Genomic DNA, 27,953 nt, shown 5'->3' with positions numbered 1-27,953 from the left:
TATCATGCTGCCTTTTAACTGCTCTGAGTTAACATGGCTGTAAGGTTGCACTCCGTCTTTTCACAGCCCATGTATATACAAATTGTTGTTACATAAATTACAAAACCAGCTAAGTAGTCAAAGCTTCATATTCTAACCTAATCCACTTCATCTTGATCCTCTATATGGGGATTCTATATTATATATATATATATATATATATATATATATATATATATATATATATATATATATATATATATATATATATGGGGGGATTCATGAATTCATGAATCCCCATGTTACATTCAGTATAGTTTGCGGTGAAGAATATGTCTGTAGTGTGTGTCCATAGCCACAAAAGCCTGAATGTCTTGATAGTTGCAACAAAGAGCAAGCCAGACAGGCCGAGCCAAGTAACAAATCACAGCTCCCTCTGATAGACACACTGTCTGCACATGAATAATAACAGGTTTATAAATCAATGCTATTGTTTTATGGTTTAAAGTAAGTATTGTCTTACCTGGAGTTCATTACCTTGTTCGTTGCTCAACAATGTTATTAATCTCATCCTCACACGCTGAAAATAAAACAGGATTTTCCACATCTTTTACTAAGGAACAAAGGAGAAAGTATAGTGTGACAGTTGAATAACTGTAAGTCGGACTTTGGAAACAATAGAGTGTTAAGTAAATGACATTAGGGCCCTACCCTCCATGTCTTCCTCTGCCCATTTACAGTAAATGCTTTTCACTCATTGAGCGATACATGGCAGCTGCAGTTGATTTCAATTAATTATGGAAGCTTGTCTGAAATGTGTTTGTTTAGCTGTACACTTAAATGTGTTAATTTTGTTGCATATTTAATAAGAAACACCTAAAACGCATTCATATATTAAACACTTATTTCTGACCTTGTAGGGGAGAGCTGAATTGAATACGTAAAAACTAATGCGTTAATGGGGAAGTCAATTTTTTAGACTCAAGTATAAAACAAACTTGACAAAAGAAGAAACAGAACTAAGTGTGAGATGATGACTTATTAGTTAGTACAAGCCCTTTACATCAAAATCCAGTTTATGTAATGCGTGTTGCAGAAGTGCAGAAGGCCCATCTGTCTCTCAGCCCATTATCCGAAGCCTTAATCGGGACTTACAGCAGGGCAGGCTAAATAAACAGTAAGTAAGTTGTCTTGGGTAGAGGAACGTCAATGCCTGCAACTTGCTCAAGCCTTTGCTCTGAATAGTTCAGTATTGACCCCTCAGGACCCCCCGAGAATTCCCTAATTGAAAATTAATATTGAATCAATGCCGCGGGCCATTTGCATATTGATTATAAACATCCAGGAAGGCACCAAGTATGTCTTGGATCAATAGGGCCCTTCTGCAGCAGGCCGAGTGCACTACATCACATGGCAGCTGCCTGCTCCTGAGGTTAATGACTGCTGCTTGTTAAGGAGCTCTTGTCAGGTAGAATCCAGCCGCAGGGTCTTTCTGCCAAAGTTGGCAGCAGGTGAACTGTGGAGGGCGAAAAAGGAGGTACAGATGGAGGAGAAACCCTTTATTTTAAAGCTATACAGATTTGTCGTTGCATTAGGTGTGTTAGCGACTTGAAAGCATCATTGTTGCTTTTTATCAATTTTTACCCAGTTTTTAACATGTGTTATTTTGTATTTATGTCTTTAGTTGTTCTATATACTGCAAGTGTTACTGAGGTTTTGACCTCTTTTGACTTTTTCTCTCCTTTATGCACCTTGGAAGAAGATTAAGTTGTGCCAGAAACCCTACCAAGCCATGGCGTCTTAGCATTGAACCCTGACCACTCCTTAGCACACACCATACAATACTACAGCCGTGTGTGTGTGTGTGTGTGTGTGTGTGTGTGTGTGTGTGTGTGTGTGTGTGTGTGTGTGTGTGTGTGCAGATAAAGAAGTTAGGCTGATCAAAGATAACACCATCTATCTCCAGCCCTGAAGGGAGCAAAAACAATATTAGGTAGATCAAAAAGGCCTTTTTTTAAATTTGAAATGAAACATTCACAGCATTACAAGACATTGGAGACCAAGAACCCTCTACTTTTAGGCACTGATTAAGATTCAACACATACATTCCTCTCCTAAACTCTCTATAATAGTTTCCACATGTTGAAGAGATGTTAGGGGTGGAGGCAAGAGAGAGACGGGATGGCGGGGAGGCAATTGAGAGAAAAGGTTCGATGCAGACAGAGGGAGATGAAGAAAGAGAGCTCCATCAAACTACCTTAACTGGTAACGTGAGCATAAAGTCCAGCAGAAACCTGTCTGGTTTAGTGGCAATGTTGAAGCCTGGTTAAACTACAGGGCTCTCTTAAAACGGACAATTCTCTGAATCCACGGGAGACAGCAGACCTGGTGTGAAGCACATGTGAGAGCAGCTTATCCGCCAGTCTATGAAAGACAAGGTCTTGAATTAATGCCTCTGTGCAGACTGTGTCCATTCTCACCCTCGACACCCTCCACCCCACATACACACACACATGCACACACACCCCAACGCACACCCTGCACTGGGAGCTGGGGTCTGGGAGTGGAAAATGGAGTGCTGGGCCCAGAGAACCACGCTGCATCTGATTGCTTCATTACATTCCCTTTCATTGACTTGGTTGCACTGAACTGATGAACTGAGGCAGTGGACAAGAGCACATAATAGGAAGAAATGAATTCTTATCACAGCCTTCTCAGGAGGCCATTGCTCCTGGCTGCATGGAGCCAACCGAAGCCATAGCTAAATGGAGAGGAGGGGGCTGTATCTGGGCCCATTCATGAGCCAGAAGGAGAATCTACTGAGGACATGATGGAGCTTTAGGATGTTGGATCAGTACACAGGAGAGGTACCATGAATCCACAGAGAGGCATATTATTTGTTGGCAACTTGTTTTAATGATTAGTTTGGTGATTAGTGTTTGCTTTCTCCTGGTAACTGACACCCATGGCATAACTTTTTTTTCAATTATTTATTTTCGGCAGTCCTCCAGGGACAGACATCTGCTAGTCAGAGTCGCTGCTTTCGGCCCCATAGCAGCACCCAAGCATCAACCACTGAGATGAATAATTAATTTTATACCTTACCGGGCTCTCACCCCTAACTCGCCAACCTCTGGCTAATGAGTGAGAAGAGTCTTCTGCAGCAAGGACAATAACAGCACTATTATAAAAACAACAGCAACACTAACAACCACAGCCATGCATACAATAGAAACGCGTGATGTGTATAGCACAGCACCAATTTAGCAGCCGGCTTGGTCTCTATAGGGGTTGTTAATCCCTGACCATGCTTTAGCGAGGCTACGAACTCCACAACTCTGCCCAACCTGCTCATTCCATGCCTACATGCACCGTCAGCACTGCAGTGAGGAGGAGGCGGGTAGAAAAAACATTTTACAATTGCTTCAGATGTGATCCTATATTAACATAAGCGTTTCCTGTAAAAGTAAAAGTAACCTTAAATTATGTGATGTTGTGTCATCATAACGCTCCACAAATATGCAGAAATAAAAATTGCATTTAGTGGAATCTGCTGATAAGCCGATCAGGTATCACACATACCTGCCAGTGCTCTCTCTCCCCTCTGCCTCCCGGCTTCCATCAAATCTTTCCCCTCCCCCTCCTGCTTATACCTGTTCACTTGGCACAAAATGGATGCTGTAAAGCCATTTAATTGGCCTCCACTTCAGAATCCAAGGGCATTTGAAATGTCTCTAATAATATCTCTTCCCCTACAGAGCTGTTCTTGACAGTGTTAGGGAAGAATGTACCTTTTTGTAAACTGCTGTCTTGCTGCTAGATGACATCAGACAATGCTCATCATATGATCGCTTGGCCTTAGTGATTGCTACTGGGGTGCCATGGGTTTTCATTTTTCCTATTTATTTTTTTAAACATGGGGTAAATGTTACAAGAGCAGTATCACATATACTAGTCATTTTGGTCATTTTAGAATAGCCAGCCCATGTTTTAGCCACATCATAAGTTCCATTTTGTTCCCTTGCCTGTCTCTTCCTCTCCTTCTCCTGTGGCTGAGCCAAAGATAACTGAGAAGCAGTGTTTGACTGTAATCACTCCAAGTCTCTTTCTCTGGAGAGAAGCACAGCGGGCAGCACGGTTCCACCCCTCTAGGAGCTTTCAGCCCACTTTCACAGTATTATGACATATACTGAAGAATCAGGCAAAGACAAGTTTGTGTACTGCACAAGCACATGTCTTTAAAATGTATAGTTTGATGTTGTTTGGTATATTTGACCCACCATGAGAGGTAAGGCACAACTGAATTGGTCATTTGAATAACCTTTACGGCAATGAAAGGAACTGTCATGCAGAGTGCTCTGTCAAGTGTTATTTCGAGGCATTTTTGAATCTCAGGTAAAAGTGAAAGCCTAAAGCAATTTGGCATACTGATTAGGCTCAGATTAATACAGGCTGAATATACCACTGAGATTAGAAGGATAGTTGAGTTGGTCCATTGCATCCCATCGTCTGGCTCCAAGTCTATTTTGTAATTAAGGCTTTAAGGTGTGTGTATAATCAAATAAATAAATAAATGCTGCTGCTGCCAGAATTATGTGATAATAAATTAATACATTACAAGAAGTGAATAAAGGAGCGGCTAATTGCATGAGATGAGTCTTTTTCATTAGCCTTTTGAAAGGAAATTTCATTATATGCATCACAAGCCTGCCAGCTGAAATCCAGTTTTAAAAGTATGCAAATAAGTATTAAGTATATTATGTTCGGAAAACCGTAAGAGTCATTTGAATAAACATCTAGATGTGATGTTGTTATGAAATAAATCTCTTTTCACTCCAAAGAGTAAAAAGTCGAAGTCAAAAGAAGTACAACACTGATGCCTTATAACCCAGAGAAAGGTGCTGAAAGTAGGACAGATTGGATTGAGACATAAATATTGACATATCTGCCTTGATGATAGCATGAATACATCAACTAGCAATAAAGGTGATCTAGTCTTGCTCTAGTCTACTATTCTTGCTCACAAACTAAAATAATAAGTATTTACGTACTTACGATACTTGCAGTATTGATATTCTGTTTTGTTCGGTTTCTCCATACCTATTGTTGCAAGCAAAACATTAAGTTGGTTAAACACATCTCCAATAATTGCACTGCAAAGTTGGTTGATTATTTTGTACATAATTACAGTGGAAAACAATCTGCCTATTGAGCCTTTAATGGCAGTAATACAGAAAGCAATTACCATTACTTTGCTGCTCACACTAAAAATAAAGATTTCTCTCAATTTAAAAGATCCTCTGCTAAGGCTAATTGTGTGAGGTATTGTACAGACATCTGGCTGTACATCATTTGTAAGGACTAAATGCTGATCAGTCAGGAAAGCCTTTACAAGCTGTGTCCTAAGTGTGTGTTTTTGGGACTGCTCGGCTGCCAGGGAGTCTGATAGGCCTTGAATTATTTATCTATCAGGCTGCTGGACGGTAGTCACGGCGACCTAGGCCCCGTAGTGGTTGTCTGGCGACATCTCCCTCCAACAGTAGCCATTAGCAGAAAGGGGTGCTAATGAGCAGGGTGCAATGTGCATGGGACCCTCCGACCCTTCCTCACTTCCAGACCCTCCTCACTGAATAAAGACGCACGAAGGATTTACAAAGATCTGAGTGCAGAACTTTTTAATTAGGGAAAAAACGAGGTTAGAAAACTAAAAGATTGAAAAAGAAAGATAGAAACAACCACCCGTTTTCCTATTAGGGAGAAATGTCAAGCGCGGTGGTGAAGCAATAGTCTGTGTGCATCCCTTTGTTGTCCTCCCTGACATTGAAGGCTAATTTTTCATGGTTGTTTGAACTGGAAAATGAAAGAGAGGTTTGCGATTATTTCCTATAAATGACAACACAATCGCATTACGCTTCAGTACAAACACAGAGAGGATATTGCCTTTTCATATTTCATGTGAAAGTAATGGATGGGCTATGCAAAGAGGAACAGAAAGAAAGACAAATGGTGAAAGAAAGCTCCCCGTGTTTGATTTGTATTAGAAACTGAATGGATAGAGCTAGCAAGAGTTTTTTTTTTTCAATAAGTGGTAGCACTCTCATGGATGTTTTAAAGTGCCTGTGCAATGTAATCATTGGATTTCTTTAGCAATTAGCTATGAGCAACCAGCCGGTGTGGTTGTTAGAAGAAAAGTTGCCCAGTGTATCCACTGCTGTTTCTACTAGAAAAATATATATCCATAGTGAGGTCCCTCCACACACTGTCTCCAGGTAAATCTGTAAAAAATAAGCGTAACAGATAAATAAGATAAAACACCAGCCCACCATCCTCCACCTCTCATCTCAACTATGCTGAAACATCTAAAACGTAGCAGGCCGTTAAACACACATCAATACTACCCTATATTTTGAATAAAATTGATTAGCAAAATCGGTATTCATAACCTTGTCGGATTCTGTTTTATCTAGTTGTACGCTTTCATAAACAAACAGCTGGTTAAGCCCTGGGCTGTGGATGGAGACAGGGAGGTAGGATGACCATCGACGGAGAACGGCAAGCCAGCCCACTCTGGTGGGGCATGCTAAGAAATGTGTTTGTGTACTTTAAGTTTACAAAGATTGAAGGACTGGCAGGAAAGCTTCTGCTGGCAGGACTCATTTAAATAGGACCCGTGTGGGAGCTGTGAGCGGGACTCCTAACACGCGCCAAGGTAGGCGCTACATACAACCAACCATGGCAACATTGATTTTTTGAGCTAATACCTCCACAGAACAGTCCACAGGCAGATAGATACACTACAAAGGTATGCAAATGGTGCATTCAATAAATCGACAGACAGAGATCTTTTTCAGACAGTCCACTGTACTGGTCTGCAGTGCCTAAAAGGAGAGATAAACAGATAAGTACCTGTTAATGGGCACACACATACACAAGTGTGCGCGCTCAGACAAACATACAAGCACCTGCCTGTACCTGGGAAAACCTAGATCGATAATAGAATTTCATGTTAGGCAGAACCATTTCAGAAAAGCACATCAAATAAATCCTGAGTCTATCCAGCATTCGCATTTAAAATGAACGTGCTGTTTTTGATGTGCATGCTTTATTTTTTATTTCCAAGGGTTTCTTCAAGAATTTTTTTTGCTCTATATTGTGTGTATACTAACAAAACAAACTGTGGGTATAGTCATATTCAGTGTGCTTATTAGTCAGATATGAAACAAAAGCTGCTGGGTGTATGTCATATATAATAGATGTGTGCTGTCTTGTTAAGCCCAGCAGGCTGTATGTGGCTGTGTCTCTGTGGAGATAGGCTCTGAAGCTCGCTGTACCTGGTAATTAAAGAGAGTTTGTGGCAAAAGCCAAACATCAGGAGAGATGAGCTATGAACAAAAGAGCTGTGACAGTTTCAGGTTATGTGATTTTTGTGTCCCTTTTTTGCCAAATGAAAAATCAATACATTTTCCGGGTTATACATATTCAGAGTGTCCACCATGCTTCCGCCCTGATGGAGAGAGGGGCGGGGGACTGTGGTCTAGAGTGGGGGAGTTGCCTGTTCGCCTGTCATAACTGTACCATCGCATTTTCCAACCCACTGGTGAATATTTCAGAGTTGATGTGATTGCCCTTTATGACAGCGGTGATGGTTTTTTCCCCCCTCTCTTTTCAGACACCCCTTCAGCCACCCCCACACTCCCGTCAACCCAACCCAATTCTGTTTTGTCCCTTTGAATAGCTGCAAATAGGTGAAGGCATTGTAGTGTGAGCTGGGGGAAAAAGAAAAAGATGCATTAATAAAAGGAGGTTGATTTAAGAGGAGGCCGCAGTGGAAGACAAAAAGCATAGATGCATGGCGGGGGGTGGCAGAGAGGCAGAGTGACTCTTTGTGCAGGACAATGTCCCTCAGGCAGAGTAGATGGGAGAGTACTGCCCAGTGATGTTTTTGCCCCATATCCAGGCTTTTAGCCCACCATACTAGCAGGCAAAAGTACAGCCTGCATCTTCCATTGTGGACATAATATGTACGATCGAGCGGTCATCATCTTGGACATTCAAGGAAGTCATGGTGTAGTGTGTGTGTGTGTGTGTGTGTGTGTGTGTGTGTGTGTGTATGTGTGTCTGCAGGGACAGAAGAGTGAGCAGTCCCTGAATGCTCACTCCCTGTGCAGCCACATTAACCTAGATCCTCCTCTCCTTCATCACTCAAGTAAAACACAAAGAGAAAAGAACTAGAGCGGCACTCACTTTATCCACTTTATTTGCAATGTATCTAAACATGCCATTATCACGAGAAGTATTTCTAATTAGTATTATTTCCCATGAGATAACACGTTAGGGAACATATTTAATACATCACATGGTGCTTAATAACAGTTTTTAACTTACTGAGTATCAAGAGCACAAAAAGGCAGCCACATTAATGTTTTTTTTTTCTGTTAAAGAATACATGCCTTCTATGTGTGATGTGACTCTTTGTGACCTGAATGCGGTGAGTGTCCTTTAAAGTGGTCAGGACTTTGAAAGGCAAGGGGGGTCAAATTAAGTGTTGTGTGGAAGACCTACTGGGCTGGTTTGATGAGCAGGCACCACCTGGAGAGCGGAGAAGGAGGGGAAGCCTTCATATTGTTCTAAGGCAGTGTGAGCTATCACTGCTGTTTGTGATTAACTTGCCGTTTAAAGTTTTTTTAGTTATTAGCTGCCCTAACCTAGGACCCCTCCTCCATCTCCTGCACCTCCTCCTCTGCTGCCCTCCTCCTCTCCCCCTCCTGCCCTCAGCCCCATGGAGACACAAAGTATTCATTCACATTTAGATCCTGAGGTCACAGCAAGGCCAGCAGGGAGAGGCCAGCGAGTCCCCCCATAGACAGGTCAGGAATCTAACACGTTACTCCGACCAGCAGCTCTGAGGTAGCCTACTCTTATTTCCTTTCAAAATGTGAAAGTGTGTGGGAGAGGGAGCGAGTGAGAAAGTAGTACAGCGGCAGATGCACTTTCATTTGGTGTGTGTGTGTATGTTTGTGTGGCAGGTCTTGTGTTTGTATGCGTTTTCTGACATTTTCCTACATTGATTCTGATATATACATATATATATATGCAATAATGTGTATTTTACAACACTTTCATTCATTTTAAATATTACTGTTTGCTTTTTTAAATGTATCTCTAAGTTGTAGTTCATATGAATGAATACATCTGGAATACATCAGGCTGATGAACACACAAATCAGTATGTTATTTAGAAAGCATTTTTTGCCAACATAACATGTGTCCACATTTTAACTCAGCTTTATTCTTTTATAGTGCAGTGGCCTGTATGGTAACTGATAGTACCATGTTGTGATTTATTGGGTGTTCATAAGCAAAAGCCCTTCTTGTCTCTGGCTAGATTGTGGTTGTGTTTTGCTCTGTTGTGGTTTTATGAGAGGTAGCTTATGAGGGCATAAAGAGGTAGCTTGAGTGAGTGAGTGAGTGAGTGAGTGAGTGAGTGAGTGAGTGAGTGAGTGAGTGAGGGAGTGTGTGTGTGTGTGTGTGTGTGTGTGTGTGTGTGTGTGTGTGTGCGCGTGTGTTTGGTAGAGTGGGTTTCTTAGGGGTCACAGTGTTTTCCTATGTGTTGTGCTTAAAAAGGGGGGTCTTGTGTATGGGGCGCAGAGGTGCTGATATGAGGAGCGTACAATGCATGAAAGCCCTCAGCATGGGTCCTGTGTCTCATTGTCCCATGGTACCCTCCTGTCACTTTCATTTTGCACCCTCTAGTCCGCAGTCAGGCCAACTTTTATATAAGTAAGGGGTGCAAGGGATGATGGGGGCAGCAAGAGGGAGATTTTTTTTTTTAAGTAGGGGAGAAAGATAGAGTCTGTGAAGTGTGAAATAAGATTGCTTTTTATCTGACAGTGCAGCGTTAAAGAAAAGGAAGCTGTCAGGCCCCGGATAAAGCGGGAGGAAGCACACCTCTCTGATTTACAGTGCGATCCTGTGAAACCTGGTTAAAATGATAACAACAGCCTCAATAATCATAATGAGAATAATGAGAGCTTAGACACACAGCTCCACACAAGAGCCGAGAGAGAAGCAGAGCTCAACCCTACTCAAGAGCCGGGGAGAGGGAGAAGCTCAGCTCACCCCCTGCACTGCTTCTCCAGGACTTACGAAAGACAAGAGAGACAGCCCAGACAGTGTTGTTGACTGAGATACTCTATATATGCAACAAAAAAGAGCAGACTGTCACTGCTGTTTGAGGACGACTGGAGCCATTCTCAGGTAGGACTGGAATTATGTACTTTAAGAAAGGCAGTTATCATCATAGCAGTGTATTCTGCTGAGGCCAAGGATGGAGGAGGAGCCTGACCTAGTGAAAGATATCTACAGTGACTATTATTACTTGCTCCTGCTCTTCTCTACAGTCTGGGAAGGAATACTGGAAAGTGCAGTGGTTACTATCAATTATTTATCAGGCCGTTTGTGCTTGTCAGTCTGATTAGCATTAGTGTAATCACTGCTCTTCAGGGGAAAGGAAGGCTGCTCTCCCGCATCTGAAGGTAATCTTGCCGTTTTCAGTGTCTCATCTTCACCGGACGCCTCTTGCATAGCATCTGCTTTTGTCATCTCCACACATTTCTTCCCTTTTCCCCGTGTGTTTCTGTCTGTTGCTGCTCGGCCCCTTCCCCCGCACCTCATTAATGTGTTTGAGCAAGTTGCTCTCGCCCAGCTTGTATAGAGTGACACCTATGGGCCTGATTAAGCATCTGCACTCACTGGCAAAACACAAGAGCGGAAGGCTGCTAAGTGTGTGTATGGTGCATGCGTGCGTGCGTGCGTGCGTGCGTGCGTGCGTGCGTGCGTGAGCGAGTGTGTGCGTACGTCTGCGCGTGTATGTGTGTAAGATGCTGGAACAGAGAGCCCACAGACTGTCCCCACTGAGTGAATGGCAGAGCAAAGCTGATATTTATATGCTCAGAACAGATGAGTGTAATCTCTGTGTCGGCAATGGGTTTATTCAGCTTGCATGATTAGATTAATGGAACTGTTTCATATCATTGTATTAGGATGGTTAATGAAGACAATTAATTAGAAGACAACCTTCAGGCTATTGTCCTTAACATCTCTCAGATTTGGGTTAGAAATGGCCTGCTGCCATAGCTTTGAGTGTTTCTCCTCATCTATTTTCAGAGTTAATCTTTGGCTACAGTTTTAGTGTCTCTTTCATTTGCATCCTACTCTTAGGCCACTCATGACCTTTCATTAATTATGGTCGGCCTGGCTTTAATCATTCTGTAGTAACCATTGGAGATGAGATGAGGAATAGGCAAAGCCATTTGCCACTTAAAGATGCAACGCTGCTCCTGGAATTAAATGTCTGCATTTCTGCATACATTATGGACGATGCTCTGTGTTGCGTGTGCTAAAAGTGTCATATACGTTGATTAAACATCTAAATAAAGAAGTCTTGAAAACAGGAAAAACTATCAGTGCACATGTGCGCATGTACAGTATGTACGCAGGAAATTGGGGGTAGGTACAGGGAAGATAAACAGAATTAGAATGTTGGCTGTCTATCACAGTAATGTTTAAGCACAACGTGTGTATTAATGTGTAGGTGGGTCATTACTACAAGTGTTACATAGCTGCGAAATGACACCTTGCCCCATTTTTAAAGGTGACAAAATTTACCTGGGGATTATTGTGTAATCTGAGCACCTATGCAGCTGTACAGTATCCTAATTCTCACAGAGTTGTGGATATGTATGTAGGCAGGAGTTAGATGGGATTTTGGGACTCAGTAGGAGGTCTCTGGTTTTCTTGGAATGTTTAAGATCCGCCTCACCAGCACGGGATGGGCTGCACCGCATGGAAGTCATGGGTTGCCTTGGAAACATAATAGAAACATGGTTGAAAATAATAGAATAAAATGTATTTGTGTGTGGGATCCAGAGTACACCTAAATACGCTTTTTTACAAGGAGTCAGTCATCCCTTTTAAATATTTTTGTTCAAACACGGGATCATTGGATCACTGGATCGGCTTTTAGCATTAATGTGTAACACAATACATGCACCAATCACTCGGCTCAGAAAGCTGTGTCCTACAGCATTGCTATCAGCAAGCAGGAAAGGGAAGATATTGCTCCCGTCCTGCCAGTAATACAAATTCCATTGACTTTCATCTTTTTTAAACTGAATAACCCCATATGCATGCATAATGCCTTAGTATATTTATGTAGCCCTAGTGTGTATTCAGTCAACCTTTAACAGACGAGACCGTTTTACATGTGACTTAAAAATAGCAGGCTTGTTGTAGATTTTTTTCGGCCGACGGAGAAAAAGACAAAGTCAATTTCATTTTACATGCACAGCAGAGAATGAAATGTCAAATCACAAAAACAAAAAAATTATCTACCATGTATTTTTTACTTACTTTTAAAAGGCATCTCTATTTACACCTTTTGGGGGAAATTGTTTCTGAATATTCTATGAGTAAGACTTCAATCCATCAGGTTCGGGTTTGGGAGAAAAGCCATCTGACGTGGTTCAGAGATGTATGAGCGTTCACAGTGTATGTGTGATAATGACACATACCAGAGTTTGAGAACACAATGTCAAAACTCCATATACAATGTATGCAATGTTTCACTGACAGGATAAACAGTGACTGTTGGGGATAATGTAACATCATAAAAGTGGTTTTGGCTGTGGGTAGTGATGTGGAGTGCTAAGATTGGATGTGTGATGACTGCAGGGCTGAATACTTGAACAGGATATTTCAGTAGCTGTTGTAGCATTGTCAATATATCAATAGCTCACAGAGTAGAGACCTGAGCATGAAAGCATTTTCAAAAGAGCATTTAAGTACATTTGCTGAGAATTAGCTGACGTGTGTAATAACTGATAGGGCCTATTGACTGCGGCCTAGTTTACTGTTGTCAAATCAATGCTATTGCATGCAAGACCCACTACTTTTAAACAAACTTAACAGGCAAAGGGGATGTTCAGGGGGCACTGGAGGGAAATAAACAAGATTGATGCCCTTTTTATTATCTGTTTTTGCTATCTTTCCTCTGTGTGTTACTTACAAATGGCGTTATCGGATATCCATTGTTTGGACTTCAATGCTCCTAAATGGTCTGATATATCGAGCTGAGGCTTTTAAGGTGGTTACAAGGGATTTCTGCCTTTGACTTGGCATAAAAATAAAATGAATTGTGGCTCTGAAAGTTTTAAATATTTATGATTTTCTTTTTTTTGCAACAGCAAGATAGAATAAGTCAAATGAGGCTTGTATATGTAACTAAAGTAGCAGATTGCAGCAGGATTGTAATGAATGATTGCCATTATGTGTGAGAAAAAAAAATTAAGGCTTGTCTACTATGCGGTCTTCCTTTTGAAGGATACTGCTACATTTTTTTCCCCATCTGCCCACTTCAGGTTACATGTGAGGTTTTTTCCACAGTTACATGTCCGCATTAAACAGTGGAAACCATATTTTTGGCCTTGAATACATGGATACATATATGTACTGCCAATACAATATACAATAAATACATAATAATTACAATATTATAAGAAAAATATATAAAAAAGAATTACTACAATAATGCTCAAAAATATTTGCCAATAATCTTCCCCTATGATATAACTCTGATTTTATAATTCTTGTCAAAACAAATTTCACAGTGATGATCAGACAGCACAGGACAGAAAGCAGATTCTGCCCTCTTTGTCTGCTAGCCTTGCAACTGTGTGTCAGCATATGTAATTGTTGCAAGCTCCTATAGAAAAAAACGCTGCCGTCCCTTTAAGTGCTTCCACCAATTCTGATGGCGTGGTGATTTACATATCCCATCCTCCCTCCCCCTTCAGGAGAGCTGAGTGAGGATGTGGAGGCTGCTAGTGAGACCACCACAGACCAGGAGGACCAAACCAAAGACAGAGAAAGTGGGGGGGAGAAGGAGCTCACCAAAGGGACAGGTAAGGCCAATATTTACACCACACACATTTAGGAAACTATTCACAGGAAACATGTGGCCCTGCACCTGAATGGTGCTGAACAACCGGACTCTTGTTAATTTAAGTAAACCTATTTTAACAAAATACTGAGAGTCTTTTTTAAGCATTAAACACTCTCTAAAATACTCCCACTTTCATGCTGCAGGTTTCCAGGCATTAAATCCCATCAGATACAGTTAGGAAAAACCACCAGTTTAGATAATATGTTTAGGTGACATGTGACCCATGTTTTGTCTTTGCTCAATAGGCGATGTAAAGAGAGGGGCCTGCATGTATAATTCCAGTTGAGCCATGCACATGTGATAGCAATGCCCTTTTCTCAACTTTCTCAACAAACACACACACAGAGAGAGAGAGAGAGAGAGAGAGAGAGAGAGAGAGAGAGAGAGAGAGAGAGAGAGCCTGTGTTTAATCTTATCAGATCAGGATGGTGTTATCTGTCGACTTTTTTATTGACAGGTGTAGGTGGTGAATCCTAAGCAGGGGGTTGGGCTTAGGGTGAGGGGAGGAGCTTTAGGCCTAAACAATACCTGGTCTGAGGGTCCCAAAAGAATGTTTTGAGCAAATGAAATTGGGCTATTTTTTCCAGTTTGAATGGTTCAGCATGCACGTGTGGAATCTTTTTCTCTCTGTTTGTTGGATCTTTTACGACAATCACTACACCACATGGTGAAAGAAAGGTATAAACTTTGAGTAATGTTTGAGTTTTTGGTATGATTAGGGTCAGTCTGAAAGGCCCGATATTGTTTTAACAGAAGGACATTTTGCAATGAAAGATTACAGCACTGATGATGTAGAAGTACACCACCAGTTATGGTTCTTATAGCAGTGATGTACTGCCCTGTTGTTGACGTTACTATAACTATAAATACTTAAGCTAGAGTAGTTTTTGGCCAAAAAAAGTAAGAAGGCCATGAATGAAACATGGTCTGAAAGTTTAAAGCAAGAATCTGTATTTAAAATATTGTACCGTGTATGTGCATCACTGCATCTAACTATATACAAAGCTTATGTTTACAGACTGATTACAGGTATCTGAAACATCTGTGAAAATTAAATATAGTTTAATTTTCCTTTTGTATGCACAATTTACTTTGTACGCCTGTGTGTTGGCAGATAAGACATCTCTTATTCAATAGAAGAGAGTTCTGATAATGATGACACTGAACAGTAACAGGCCTGGATAGATGCTTCTCACTTGTCTAACTTCATGTGTTACTGCAGGATGTTTTGATTTACACTAGTCAGGTTAAAAGCTGTAAAACAATTCAGACCTTTTGCATACCTAAGTTTTTTTATAAAGTGTAGGGAAAAAACTTCATCACAGTGTTTGAAGCCTAGCCTTTGTAAAATGTCTTTGATATTCGAACTTCTATTTTAAATGAGGCTGAGTTGTTTGTGCTCTTTGAAAGGGCGACACTCTTCTTTGATGGAAGAAATAATGATATGCATGCCTGACTGAATATGGCTAAAAGTATGTTTTAGCACATCAAAATAAAGCACTTTAAAAAGCATTAAAATGAGCTGGCCGATTAATAATTCACTCATACCTGTGGTGCACAGGAAGACGACTCCTCACATTAGGATTCCTCCTTTTTGAAAGGCATGCAATTTGATACAAGCATATTCAGTTCCTTTCCTCCCCTCTGTCAGTCGCTAATCACCAAATAAGTGTGTTTCTGTGTTTTCACAAAGGAAATATGTGCTTGCATATGAAAAATGTACAGCTTCCCAGCAGCTTATTAGAAACGCTTAGTTAAAAATAGCATGTGCATTAGGGAACAAGGTCGGAGGTTCTGTTTGATGTCAGTGAAAAGGTGGGTGGGTAGGTTGGGCTGGTGGGTTCAAGGCTGTGTTGTCAGCGAAAGGTTGACAGCTGTAGTTTAATGGAAGGGTCCCTTTTTTGTACTTCAAACTTTTTGTGATTGGTGATTACAATACCAAGACAAAGCAAATGCAGAAAAACATCTTGTGAGGGGGGGGGAAGTAAGGAGGAACTCACAATGCATTTGGAAAACAGAGGAGCGCTTGTTTGGGCAAGTGCTTGTCTCAAGATTCTTCTCCAGTAGGCACACAAAAGATGTGTATGTTACGGTGAATACGGTGTATGAGCGTCTTGGCCAACCTGTTATTTATCTGAAAGGTGCTCGGTCTCCCACTGTCTAAGGCTGAGCCTTTCTAAGGTCCATCATTAGAACTACTGAAGTATTTCTTCTCATCGTTGTCATGTAGCTGTTGGAACAGAGCACAACATTGTACCTTTACAAATGACAGTTACTGTCAGACAGACAGCATTAGTGAACACAGAAAAAAGGCTTCCTCCTTTTTAAAGCCACTGTCAATCTTATTTTCTCTTTCTTGTTCCACAGCTCCTCAGTATTCATTAAAATCATTTAGAGGTACATCAGATGCCTTTGTAAAATGCATATGTATACAGCATGTCATCTCTTGAAAGATGCCTTCATTATTCTGTTGTTTTTTATTTATCTCAAAGATGATACATACATTTACATGTACAGGCATTCAGACATATGTAAATGTCATATGCTCCCAACACATAAGTAATATGGTGCAACTTGTTATGATTATGCAGTATATTATATAAGTATATATACTGAGAGAAGAAAATACAAATTAAAAGTTAAAGTCAGTGGAATATTACAATCTTAATGTATTTGGACAAAGATGTTCATGTTGGCCGTATCTGCAATTTTATCATTCAGCATGATTAGTAATTCAAAGGGTCATTTTTAATGCTCGGTATGAAATATGTATAAGTGGATGAGGCTCTTTCCTCTCTCTGGCAAAAGGGAAGAGCTTCTGCATAGGAACAGGATCCTTCATTAAGGCAGGTGGTGTATTTATGCAGCAGCTGAATGTATGGGGATGCAGCAGGAGAAAGGCAGGGTGGTGAGTGGAGGGGAGATGGAAAGGTGGAGAGAGCAGGAAGAGGAGGGAGGAGGGGAATTGTTAATACATCTGCAGACTTGGACACTTTGATTTGACACATTCAACATAAATGTATGAGACAGGTTGTATTGAAAATTATTAACAGGTAAATGATTCTGTCTTTGTTTTTTAAGTGATCAAACACTGCAAGATATGTGAAGTTAGTCAGAATAAGATGAGGGTTTATGAAGGCCAAAGAACTTGAGCTATATTGTGCATTTTTGGAAATTGGGAATCATTTTATTATATAAATTTGTGTTTTTTTTAGATGCCATCATCTCAGCCAGGTTGCAGCCTTTCTTTATTCAAACATGGAAATAGTTTTGCGAACAGCACATCAGCACGCAGTGAATCTCCTTTCACCATCACTTGCCTTGCTAGACTTTGTCCGTGTAAGCTTGGGCTTAAATGTTGCTGTTGTTACAGTGTGTAGGAGTATTTTGACATAGTTTTGTGGAGCACCAATTAAAGGTGACATGCAGCATTCGATTAACTGCTGTTTTTTTGGCCAAATAGTGCATATTATGGTATTTTCTTACATAATTATGCTGGAGAGCATTGTTTATACCTCTCATGTGCTGAGCATGATGAATACAATCAAAATAGGTTAAATCTATATTTATGCATGATTAAAACGTGATGCATTTCAAAATGAACACAGTGGGGATGTTGTTTGCTTGCCATGCCGATGTTTGAAGCATGTACCGTAGCCTTGTAAGAGATAATAATAATATAGACAGTGTAAAGAGATGGTAAAACATTATGGTATTTTAAAACTAGACATATCCTAAAAAATAAAATAAAAATATGTCTATGAGTAGCTTGCATTATCTACAGGATGTTCCAAATCTTTTTTATGAGGCTCCCACAGTGCTGTAGGTTTTCACTTCAACTAGCTAAAAAGTGCTCTAAATTATGTTCAGTTAAATATCCACACTGTGCCTGTGAAACCGTTCCATGTCCAGGTGTGCAGGAGAATCACGCTGTAGATGCATGTCTTCTGTATAATGAGCATGGTGATTAGCATCCCCTAGACCCAGCATTGTGGCATTGCAGTCTGCTCATATTTTACTGCTCCACATTGTGTTGTTAGTCTTCTGGTGTTGCTCATTTAGAAACAGACGTACAAAATGTTATGGATTGTTCTCCGTATAACAATGCAGATATGTAGATTTAATATTAGCTGTGGTCGATGCTTATGGTTAGTTATAATCAAATTATTCAAGTTTATGTTATTGTTACTCTAAACTGGGAGACATTCAGTGCAGTGGTGATTTGTTGTTACTTTTAAACCCTAAGTAGTATGAGAAATCAGGAGACAAAGCAGTGAAAATGTTTACATATTCATATCACGTCTTTTGAGTGCTTGTCATCCCTCAAATTGTAATTCCTTTTGTCTTTGAAGATAATAGGCCATAAATTGTCCTTGTTTGTGAGCCAACTCCCCGAAAGCTCAGTGTTTATGAGTTTTACCACGGGGTGTCTAATAGGCAAGCACCAGTGCTGTGTCTCAGAGCGCCCTGTTAAGGTGAATGCCATGTCATCCTGTTGTTCAGCGGATTAATAACGTTCCTGCTAATTAATATCTCCTTTCAATTTCATCTAGAATAATTTGTCTTTCTTGCAATCATGTCGTTAGGCTGTCCTAACATCCTTATACTACACAGTTTAGTGTTTTGTTTTTGAACTTCATAAATAGTACATTATTTCATAGCTTAATATTGGCTTCTTAGTTCAAGGTTTCAGTTTTCTTGTTTTTCTTTCTGCGCAGAATAATTACCTGAGAAATATAAGAGGAAATGGAACACTGCCCTTTATTGCTCGGGATTTCTGACAGATTACATTTTTGATAAAAATGGGAATAAAAACAGAAAAAGAAAAAGGCAATATTCAGGTATTGTTAGCATAGCATTAACAGAGAATGACGTGAGTTGAATCATCTCCATATTAATGGCCAACTTGCCGGGGGAATAGAGGTAAGGAGTTTCTACATTACGTGAGGCAGAGGCAAGTCAGAAGCCCTCTAAAATGTGAAGGTGAAAGGTTTTATGGAGTTGGGGATCAGAGGACAAACTTTTTAGATAGTGTACCACTGAGGAGCCTTTCGGTTCACCATGCAGAGGAATTTTGGGTTGGCTTCAGTTTAAATTGATTGGCAGACTGTAGCTGTTCTGGGCAAAGTGACAGTAAAGTTATGCAGTCTCGCTGGCGTGGATGGACTGGATGATAGGTTACGTTTTTTACAACCGAAGGTCTGAAGCTGCCTCTGCGAGACAGGAACTGTGGTAATGAGGGGGCAGAGGCTCCGGAGATGATGAGGACCCCATGTCAGTCAGTAGGAGGGGAATTCCCCTCTGAAACACCAGGAATCTTTTTCCCATCCTTCACACCTTTACATATCGTTTACTCTAACTCACATTTTAGAATATGGATAACCTCTCCCAAGGACAAAGCCGATGAATGGCAGCTGTGATTACACTCCTAGAAGATTTCAATGGCAGATGACCTGTTGTGTCTAATTCAGTCTGTGCTGTGTCAGTCACTCTGTTCAGCAGGCATCTTTTTTCCCCTTAAAAGCACAACAATGCTGTAATTGCTCCAGAGAATAATACAGTCCAGCTATGGGAGGTGAGACAAGGTGCCAAAGTCCAATTCACTTACGGGACTTGACAGCACAAAAGCCTCTGGTTTACGGAAAAGGGGCATGAATTAATAATCACCTAATTGGCTCTTAGGTTTTTTTCTCCACTCCTGCCCTGCCTTTTGTGCTTTCAAACAAAAGTCCACCCTGTGTATCTGTCAGAAGAGGTTTGGTGTGGATGGGGGATCTGTGTCTAATGACCAGGCAGAAGAGGTCAAGCTAACAGACAGACTCCTGACAGACATTAAGGTCACTGACTGAGGGGGAACCCAGAGTGGTCTCTGTGGAGGACTACTTGTAAATGGGACAAGCATTGGTAATCTAGTCAACCACGGAGGTTTAAATACTGTGACATACTGTGGTTTTAGGTCCGTTCCTTTACAGTCACATAAGGCCTAGTGATAAGACTGTAACTTCAAGAAGAACTCGGCCAGAGTGACAGCAATATTATTTATGAAAGAGAAAACAGCAGGAATTATTCTTTAATAAAATCAACAACACACATTTTTGCAACTTTCTGTGATTTATATTTGTTCTCTCCCAGCCACAACCACCAACAACACATCAGAAAGTTAAACTAGACCTCACCTGTAGTTGTTGGAAGCTATTCTTGACATCCATAGCATATCTCACCTTTCTGTTCTTTCTTGACTACATTGCTCCTGTGATAGTTGTACATCCTGTTTCATCAGGACCTAATGTTTTGGTCATTGGTTCCGATCTGCTCTTATTGTAGATCCATATGTGTCACGTGTACGAATCTGTGCTCGGACACAAGTGTCCAATATGCCACGTTAGACTGTGCCTAATGACAGAAATCTCTATTTCATTCCCAGCATTCAATGTTGTGGTTATCTTTTTCATCTCCCTTGACACAAAAATAACTGATACAGAAGTTGGATGTTAGTCATGGTGCCGGTGATGGTGGCGGGTTGTAGGGTTCTTAAGAGAAGGCGATTGATCAGATTTATATAGTCCTAATTGGCCATGACGAGAAAGACTGTCAGAGTAAGCCCCCATAACTCCATCCCCCCTCTCTCTCTCTCTCTCTCCATGTCTTTCTCACTCACACACACACACACACACACACACACACACACACACACACACACACACACACACACACATAAACACAACACACCCTGAGCTGGAGCCGGGTTGGGCCTCTTCCACAGCAGCTCTCTAGTGCCTTAGCATAAATAGCCACCTGTATTAGCTTATGGAGTATACTTAAAATCAATTATGTTTATCCTCTTAATTGTGAGACTGAGAGGATACTTCTGTCTACTTAATCCATGCTTACTTTCTGTATTGTATGTATGTACCTTAAAGCTGTATGTATGTACATTCTATGAGGCTTCTGGTGAAAAAGTTTAAGGTTGCTTATGATATTACTGAGTTACTGATGAAGAAACAAAAAACACAAATGCAGAGACCAGTATTCCTAACTAACTCAATAGGAAAACATATTATCGTTATTAAATATAATTATCATCCCCACACATGTGACCAGTCAAAAGATCAACCAGATTGTTGAGATGTGAAGGTGACCACAGATGACCATCCTTGTTTTCCTCGAGAGATGAGTTCTGGTGAAGTAAGAGTGGACTGAAATGGAGTTTAGGAAAGGAGGAGGAATTGGTGAAGACAGTGCCATGACTGAGAGGTTAATGTCAGGGAATGGGAGGTTCCTTTTGTTTAACATTCCCTTTGTTTATTGGTGGATGTGTTTAATAGGATTGACTGTGACTGGACCCTAATAGGGCCTCCCTGGCTGATCCCGGTGTCTCTAGGAGATCTCGCAGGCTGCTCTGTCCAAGGCCAGGTCCCGCACTGGGTAATCAGCTCAACTGCCCTCGTCCTGATTAGAGCTGACATTTTAATGTCTCGAGCAGAAGCGTGGTCAGCCCTGCTTAACCCGACCGACCACCCCTCCCCTACCAATGCCCTCTGTTCTCAATTTGCCCTTTCAGGACTGTACAAATCAGGCCAAATTTAACTCTTTATGGGCTTGTTAGGGGTTGGGAAGACACCTGCTTAACTTTCACAGTGAATTCTTTCCACTGGAGACAAAGCGTGATGTTACTGCCGCTCCCCCATGCTGGCTCCTCTGCTAAGCCCTTGCTTAGCTGAGTGCTCAACTGTGATGCCTTTCTTTGTGCCAACTCTAGTTTCTCTTTTTCTTTATAAAGTGGGGTGGTTTTAAATGTGGTTTGCAGGGGCTCCTCTGTGAGGCCTTGCTTTGCAGACATGATATTTTGTTACTATTGGTGCCGTTTGCATTAAAAGGATTAGCTGTGTGATTCAGCTTGTGAGCTATAGTGAAACACTCGCTGTCACTGTATGGGTGACTACAATGGAAATCTTTTCAAAGATTGGCAGCCACCCATTTTTACATTTCCACAGACTGAGCACGGAAGCATGTCTGTATCCTGTGAATATTCTGGGGTATGACTAATCATCAATCTGATGCCATCTTTGAGCCCAATGGCATGTTCTTATGTCGTGAAAATCTTCGAGTTAAATAAAAGCTTGTTGTCATATGCGACCTAGCTTTGAGAAAATATCGAGATTTGCTCAGGGGCTTGAAAAGAGGTTTTCTAATCTTATGTCCTCTTATACTCTTTGTCACAGTCCACTTGCACATAACTATAACACACAGGAGAAGGATTAGCTGGTTACAGAAATGCCAGTGAAACGGAGAATTTCACTGGCAATCCCCTGCTTTTGGGGACAAAGAACTGAGGATTTTACAAGCTGGGTCAAACTGCAGGCACTGCTTGATTTGTATTTCTTGATCCCCTAAAAATGGCCTGATCACTCTTTTTCAAATTATTTAAAATTTTGCCTATGCAGAACTGGTCAAAATATAAAAAATCTGAATTTTACTGTTTTCTTCAGCTCTTCTATGTGGATTCCTTCAGCGACGACTAGAACAAAATGTAGTTGACATAATTGACAAGATATAATTGCAAACATTTTAGTGTTAGCTTTTTTCTTAAATATGCTTGCATTACAATATCAACATCACTTAACTGGTAAAACAAATTGTTGTCACAATACTACCACTTTAAAATATTTTACATTAGCTGACATTTGAGCATCACTTCCATGTGAAATATGAATGGTCATAAACTGTTATACAGGTAAAAAATAATTACAGAAACACTTGTGTTTAAAGTTGAGTCTGGTGTGGATCTCTTTACCCTTCTTGCTGTATGACGCCAGATGTTTATGTACCTTGTCTCAAGTTAAGAAACTCATGTGGACTGAAAATATGTGGTGAAACCTAAAGTTGCACCCTGTGGCAAATTAATATTTTCATTAGCGGTTTATGGTGTTGCATGATATCTTGACAAGCCAGCATTGAAAGAGACGGCTCCCCTGCAGCAGCATGGGAAGACAAGCAAAAAGTGGTGTTTTTTTATGGGGAGACATGAATTGGATAACAACACTTTATCTGCCCAATTCCCATTAAATACAGTTACATCACATTTAAGAAAGGCATTCAAAAGCCCTTTATCCACAGTTGTATTGATTGACCTGCTCCCAGGCTGCCAAGTTCTCACCTTGCCTTGACATGTCTGCTCTCCTCTCTTCATCTCTGCTTATGTCTCTTTGTGAATCTGCAGCAGTGTCTGGCCACTCGGAACGGCACCAGTCCGATTCCCCAACCCCCTCCAAAAGGCCGTCTTCGCGGTCCGAGACGTCCGAGAGTCCGCTCTCCTCAAAGCGTCCCAGGACAGCTGAGAAGAGCGCTACGGAGCAGGTGAGAGTTAGAAACAACCAATTCTGGTAATATTGGCGTCCTCAGATGTTCTCTGAAAACTCTCTGTTTTTAAACTTCTTGAATTAAGGGACTCTTGCTAAAGGTTATCTCATCCTCAAATACCAGACCCTCATTATGAGCTTGAAAGTTACACACCAATTAAAAGAAGAAATGTAAAAATATACTTCTAATCATTTTTAGTTAGTTATCTCTGACCCTTTTTTTATATTATGCAGGGTTTTTTTTCTCAAAAGTATTTTAGCCTTTCTGCTGTAGTTGCACTGCTAATTGTGTATAAGGTGGGAAATCAATATAGTATTTGACAGATGAGCACACTTTGAAGTAGGTGCCAAGACTCAGTGGTGCTCAGTATTACACAGTTGTCTGTGATCAGAGGGATCTGCCTGCTTGAGGGAAGGAGGGCCCCAATCTTCCGCCTGATCTACAGCTCCTCTTCAAGCAGGCCAACTGTGCTCGCCACATCCATTTCACCCCATTAACCCTTTGTGGATCTGTTTTTCTCCCTCTCTGTCTCCGCCTCTCTACCACCCAGATGTACCAGTGCCCCTACTGCAAGTTCACCAACACGGACCTGAATCGTCTCAGAATGCACGTGATGACGCAGCACTCTGTCCAGCCCATGTTACGCTGCCCATTATGCCAGGACATGCTCAACAACAAGATCCACCTGCAGTTCCACCTCACACACCTTCACAGTGTGGCTCCTGACTGTGTGGAGAAGCTTATTGCCTCAGTAAGTCCTTTGTTGGGATTTGTTATCGGGTGGTTGGAGGTGTTGAAGTGTTAACCATTATCTTTCTGGCTTTTGAATCATTTCCATTACCAACCTGCATATTTCAAGGTAACCTGACCTTTTGTTAGATAACTATGTACTAGATTGGTAGGGAAAGTACACAATGTTTATTCTGGTCACCCAGCGCCATTGCAAAGAGAAAGAAAATGCATTATCCATAGTTTATATGAGTCAGGAAATGCAGTGTCAGAAAAAGCACAATAGATGAACAAATGTATGACCATGCTGTCTGGATAAGATGTATTGTATACATAGAACCAATCTTAGATTTGATTACAATTTCTCCATGGTAATTTACATGAAACTACAGCCAATTGTGCTGTATAGGCCCAACACATTGCTACTTATACACATTATGGCCATCAGATTGCAGACAATGGGTCAGGTCAATGACCAGTGAAAGGAATCAGCAATGGCAAGAAGATAGCTCTTAAACAATTCACCCTGGAGTGTCTGCCTAGCTGTGAGAACAATTGTCAATCCTGTATTCCCTCCTCTAAATTACCAACATTCAGTCCTTTATCAAACACAAAGAATGCTGTTAATTGTGAAATGGCTACAGGCGATCCCATTGGCTCATTGAAAATGATTGGCCCTTTTTAAGACACATATTTTTCTCCTCTTTTCATTGTCTTAATGTGCCCATCATCAGAGAGCCTTTCTCCAGCTTTTTTCTAATCACATTCATTTGGGGAGAAGAATTCATAATCTGTTTTTGTATTTTTTAATGATTTCAAGATGAGCAAGTCTCTCAGCTCCCAGTTAATTTATTACTACCCTGACATTCTTGCCATGTCTTTGATCACCTGTGTCCTTGCCAAAACAAAGCTTTTCATAATGAAATGTTGAAATAATTGGGACACAGATTAATCAAACTTGAATGAACAGTTTCCCCACTTCATGAAATTCAAGTACACACAATGAAAATGTTATTATTCACTAGAAATCAGGTCTTGTATAAAACTGTGTATATTTATAGACTGTGTAGAAAACAAAACAAAACAAAACCACAAAAAGCAATGTTCAGGTCCATTCCTACGAGAAATAACATGCCTGATTTTTTTGTATTTGTTGCTTGAGTCATGTGGTCTTCGACTCAAGTTCGATTTATCTTAGCTGCAATGCACTGCAGCACAATTTTCTACCATGAGAGAAAACTTTCTTTGCTTCCTATAATGCTAATCAAAGGGAAATGAAATTGTATTTGCCCTGTTTTCTTGTAAATCACTGAGCAAATATTTTCTCTGTTGTATACTGTGAAACTAAATTGCCTGCTGGACAATCACATAACATGTCACTCTCTCTGCTGCCTAGCCATCTTCATCCCCCATCTAGAAAGTAAATGGCAAGCACCTTAGTATGGTAGACGGCAATATTTATTTATTTTATAGAGGTAGTAATGTACTGAACCACTACAAGAGGACCGTGATAGAACAGATGTAATATAACACACATTAAAACTAGCACCTTTATATAACTGGTAAATGCACATGGAAAGCTACTTTATCCTTTTCACGTGTCTTGCCAAGCATGCATAATGATGCATTCACTCTCCCACCCTTCATCCGCCTATCATTTTTGCACTCCCTCCTTTCCTCTCCACCCCATGTGCCTCATGCTCATATACAGTGCATATATATATATATATATATATATATATATATATATATATATATATATATATATATATATATATATATATATATATATATATATATATATAGGATGTCCCAGTCATCCCTCTTCACTCACTCTATGTCTCATTTTCTGTCTGTGTAAGATAGGGGTAATGAAAATAATTGTGCTTCATTAATTCTGAGTCTGGCTGCATGATAGCCATTTTGAACTATGTTTGCCAATTAGGCGGTCCAAATTAAAAGTGACCTTGGGATACCCTGCACTTTCTACTAATCGCCTAATGAAGCCGTTGTCTGGAAACAGTCCACTTTGTAATGTAAATCATTGCTTTTTGGTTTTGTGACTTTCAATGTTGGTTACATTAATTTCCTCTTTTCATTTTGAAGAGATAGAGAGGTAGCAAAAACAAAGAAAGAAATGTCTGGATGCTTTCTGTAAAATTTGGAACAATACGAACTAAATACATTGTGTACTTTATGATGGAAAGTGTTAACTGCTCTACTTAACCATGAAACTCCTGTTGCTTGAGGATGATTCTGCTCTATTTGGATCTGGCCTGCAGGCTATATGACATGCTACAGTACATTCAGCTGTCTTCTCACTGTGCCTATTAGAGGAGTAATTTGAAAGCTTATGATACATATGGTAAATTCACCAAAGCATCAACCAGACAGATCTGACCACTCTTACTTTCCAATACAAATTCCACCATGATGCTTTCTTTAATATTTTTATTTTGTCTCCATCACTTGAGACATCTTTTCTAAATATGACTTGAAAGGTCTACCTAATAAGTCTTAAAGAGTGAAAGGTGAAAAACACCTTAAAATGTAGCTTCCCCCGTGAAACTCAAGGGCAAAGAGGAGGGATGTAGTGGAGTGGTCAATTGAATTGCAGCATGTGAGTGAAGCTGAATAATCTGTTTGTGAAGTTGACAGGGCACCATCTTCCAACCTCACCCAGTTTCAGCCAGTGATTATTGTTAAATTGGGAACGCTAATTAATTATTTTGATGAATTATCAAGTGTTTGGGGTGAAAAAAGGTTATCAGAAGGAGACATTAAGAAAGTTAGGGGAGAGCAGCAAGAATAAACAGAGGTTGCTGTCCTTCACACATGATTAACTCCAACCTTTCGAGAGCAGGGAGTACCTGGGTTTTTCTCTATTCTTTTTCAATCAATACTTATTCGTCCTTGAAATATTGGAATTAGCTCATTTAAAATGCAAACCTTATTATCAGCAATGAAATGTTTTTATTTAGATTATACTGTTTTATTAAGGGGCTCACAGTCTAATTCAGCAATTCTTTATTATTTAATTGGCACTTATAACTACTATTTAAAATTATGGAGCTTAAGCTGAGATTTAAAATGGCTGGACTTAGTTTACCTACTTTTCTCCTTTTATTACAGTAGTCATTTTTCAAGAGTTTTTTCATTCGTCTTATTTTATTAATTTCCCTCATAAAGCTTTTAGCTGGCTGAGATATTGTATGACACAAGGTCCATCATCCTAATTGGGGCAGCAGAAATAGGTGCATGCTAAAGCACATGACTGTGAAACTTAACATGCACATCCATAAGTGACGTTTCGAGCTAATGCTCTTTGAGCTTTCTGATTTGTCTAATCCCCTTCTTGGTAACTGCTTGGTGTCTCCACTTGTTAGTGTCTAGTTTTCCTGCAATCATTTAAACTTGAAAATAAACTACACTATCACTCAGCTTGATTATTCACACTGGAATCTCTTTGTGCTTTGTTTTTCCAGGTAACAGCATCTGAAGTACTGCCAGCAAGCATGTTCATACCTGTACCTAGTCCAGACAGAGAGTCCCAGAGCACCCCTCATGCTACAGCCAACTCTAACTCTGAAGATACAAAGAAGCAAGCTGGTTAGTATCTGACTTTTAGAGATGTGGGGATTACTTTTTTCCATACACAAATTACTACTAAATGTTTTTCTAAATACATAAATCAATTACAGTAGTAATCTATACTTTCTGTATTGACCATATTATAACCATATTGGAGGTCATTGCTGAGTGTACACTAAAGGAGATTGGACTAAATAATATCCCTTTATGCATATACTAAGTCAGTTGTTACTACATAGACTGAAAATAAAGAAGCATTATTCAGGTATTTTTGTATTTTACAAAATAATAT

The 27,953-nt window shown here is 40.3% G+C and overlaps 1 protein-coding gene across 1 annotated transcript in view; it reads left to right on the top strand.

The window, feature by feature from the left end:
- The window catches only part of zfhx3b (zinc finger homeobox 3b), a gene marked incomplete at its 5' end in the record, with an annotated part of 84,986 nt that overhangs the window by 48,457 nt on the left and 8,576 nt on the right, over window positions 1–27,953 (top strand). The window contains 4 exons of the mRNA XM_079216990.1: window positions 13,833–13,940; window positions 23,205–23,338; window positions 23,892–24,092; window positions 27,556–27,679. Of these exons, the coding sequence (XP_079073116.1) occupies window positions 13,833–13,940; window positions 23,205–23,338; window positions 23,892–24,092; window positions 27,556–27,679 (567 nt within the window). The remainder of the gene's footprint in view (window positions 1–13,832; window positions 13,941–23,204; window positions 23,339–23,891; window positions 24,093–27,555; window positions 27,680–27,953) is intronic.

The sequence above is a fragment of the Taurulus bubalis genome, assembly GCF_910589615.1.
Source record: "Taurulus bubalis genome assembly, chromosome: 4".
Classification (NCBI taxonomy): Eukaryota; Metazoa; Chordata; class Actinopteri; order Perciformes; family Cottidae; genus Taurulus; species Taurulus bubalis.
Note: the sequence above shows the minus strand (reverse complement) of the source record. Positions and strands in the feature narration are given on the sequence as shown.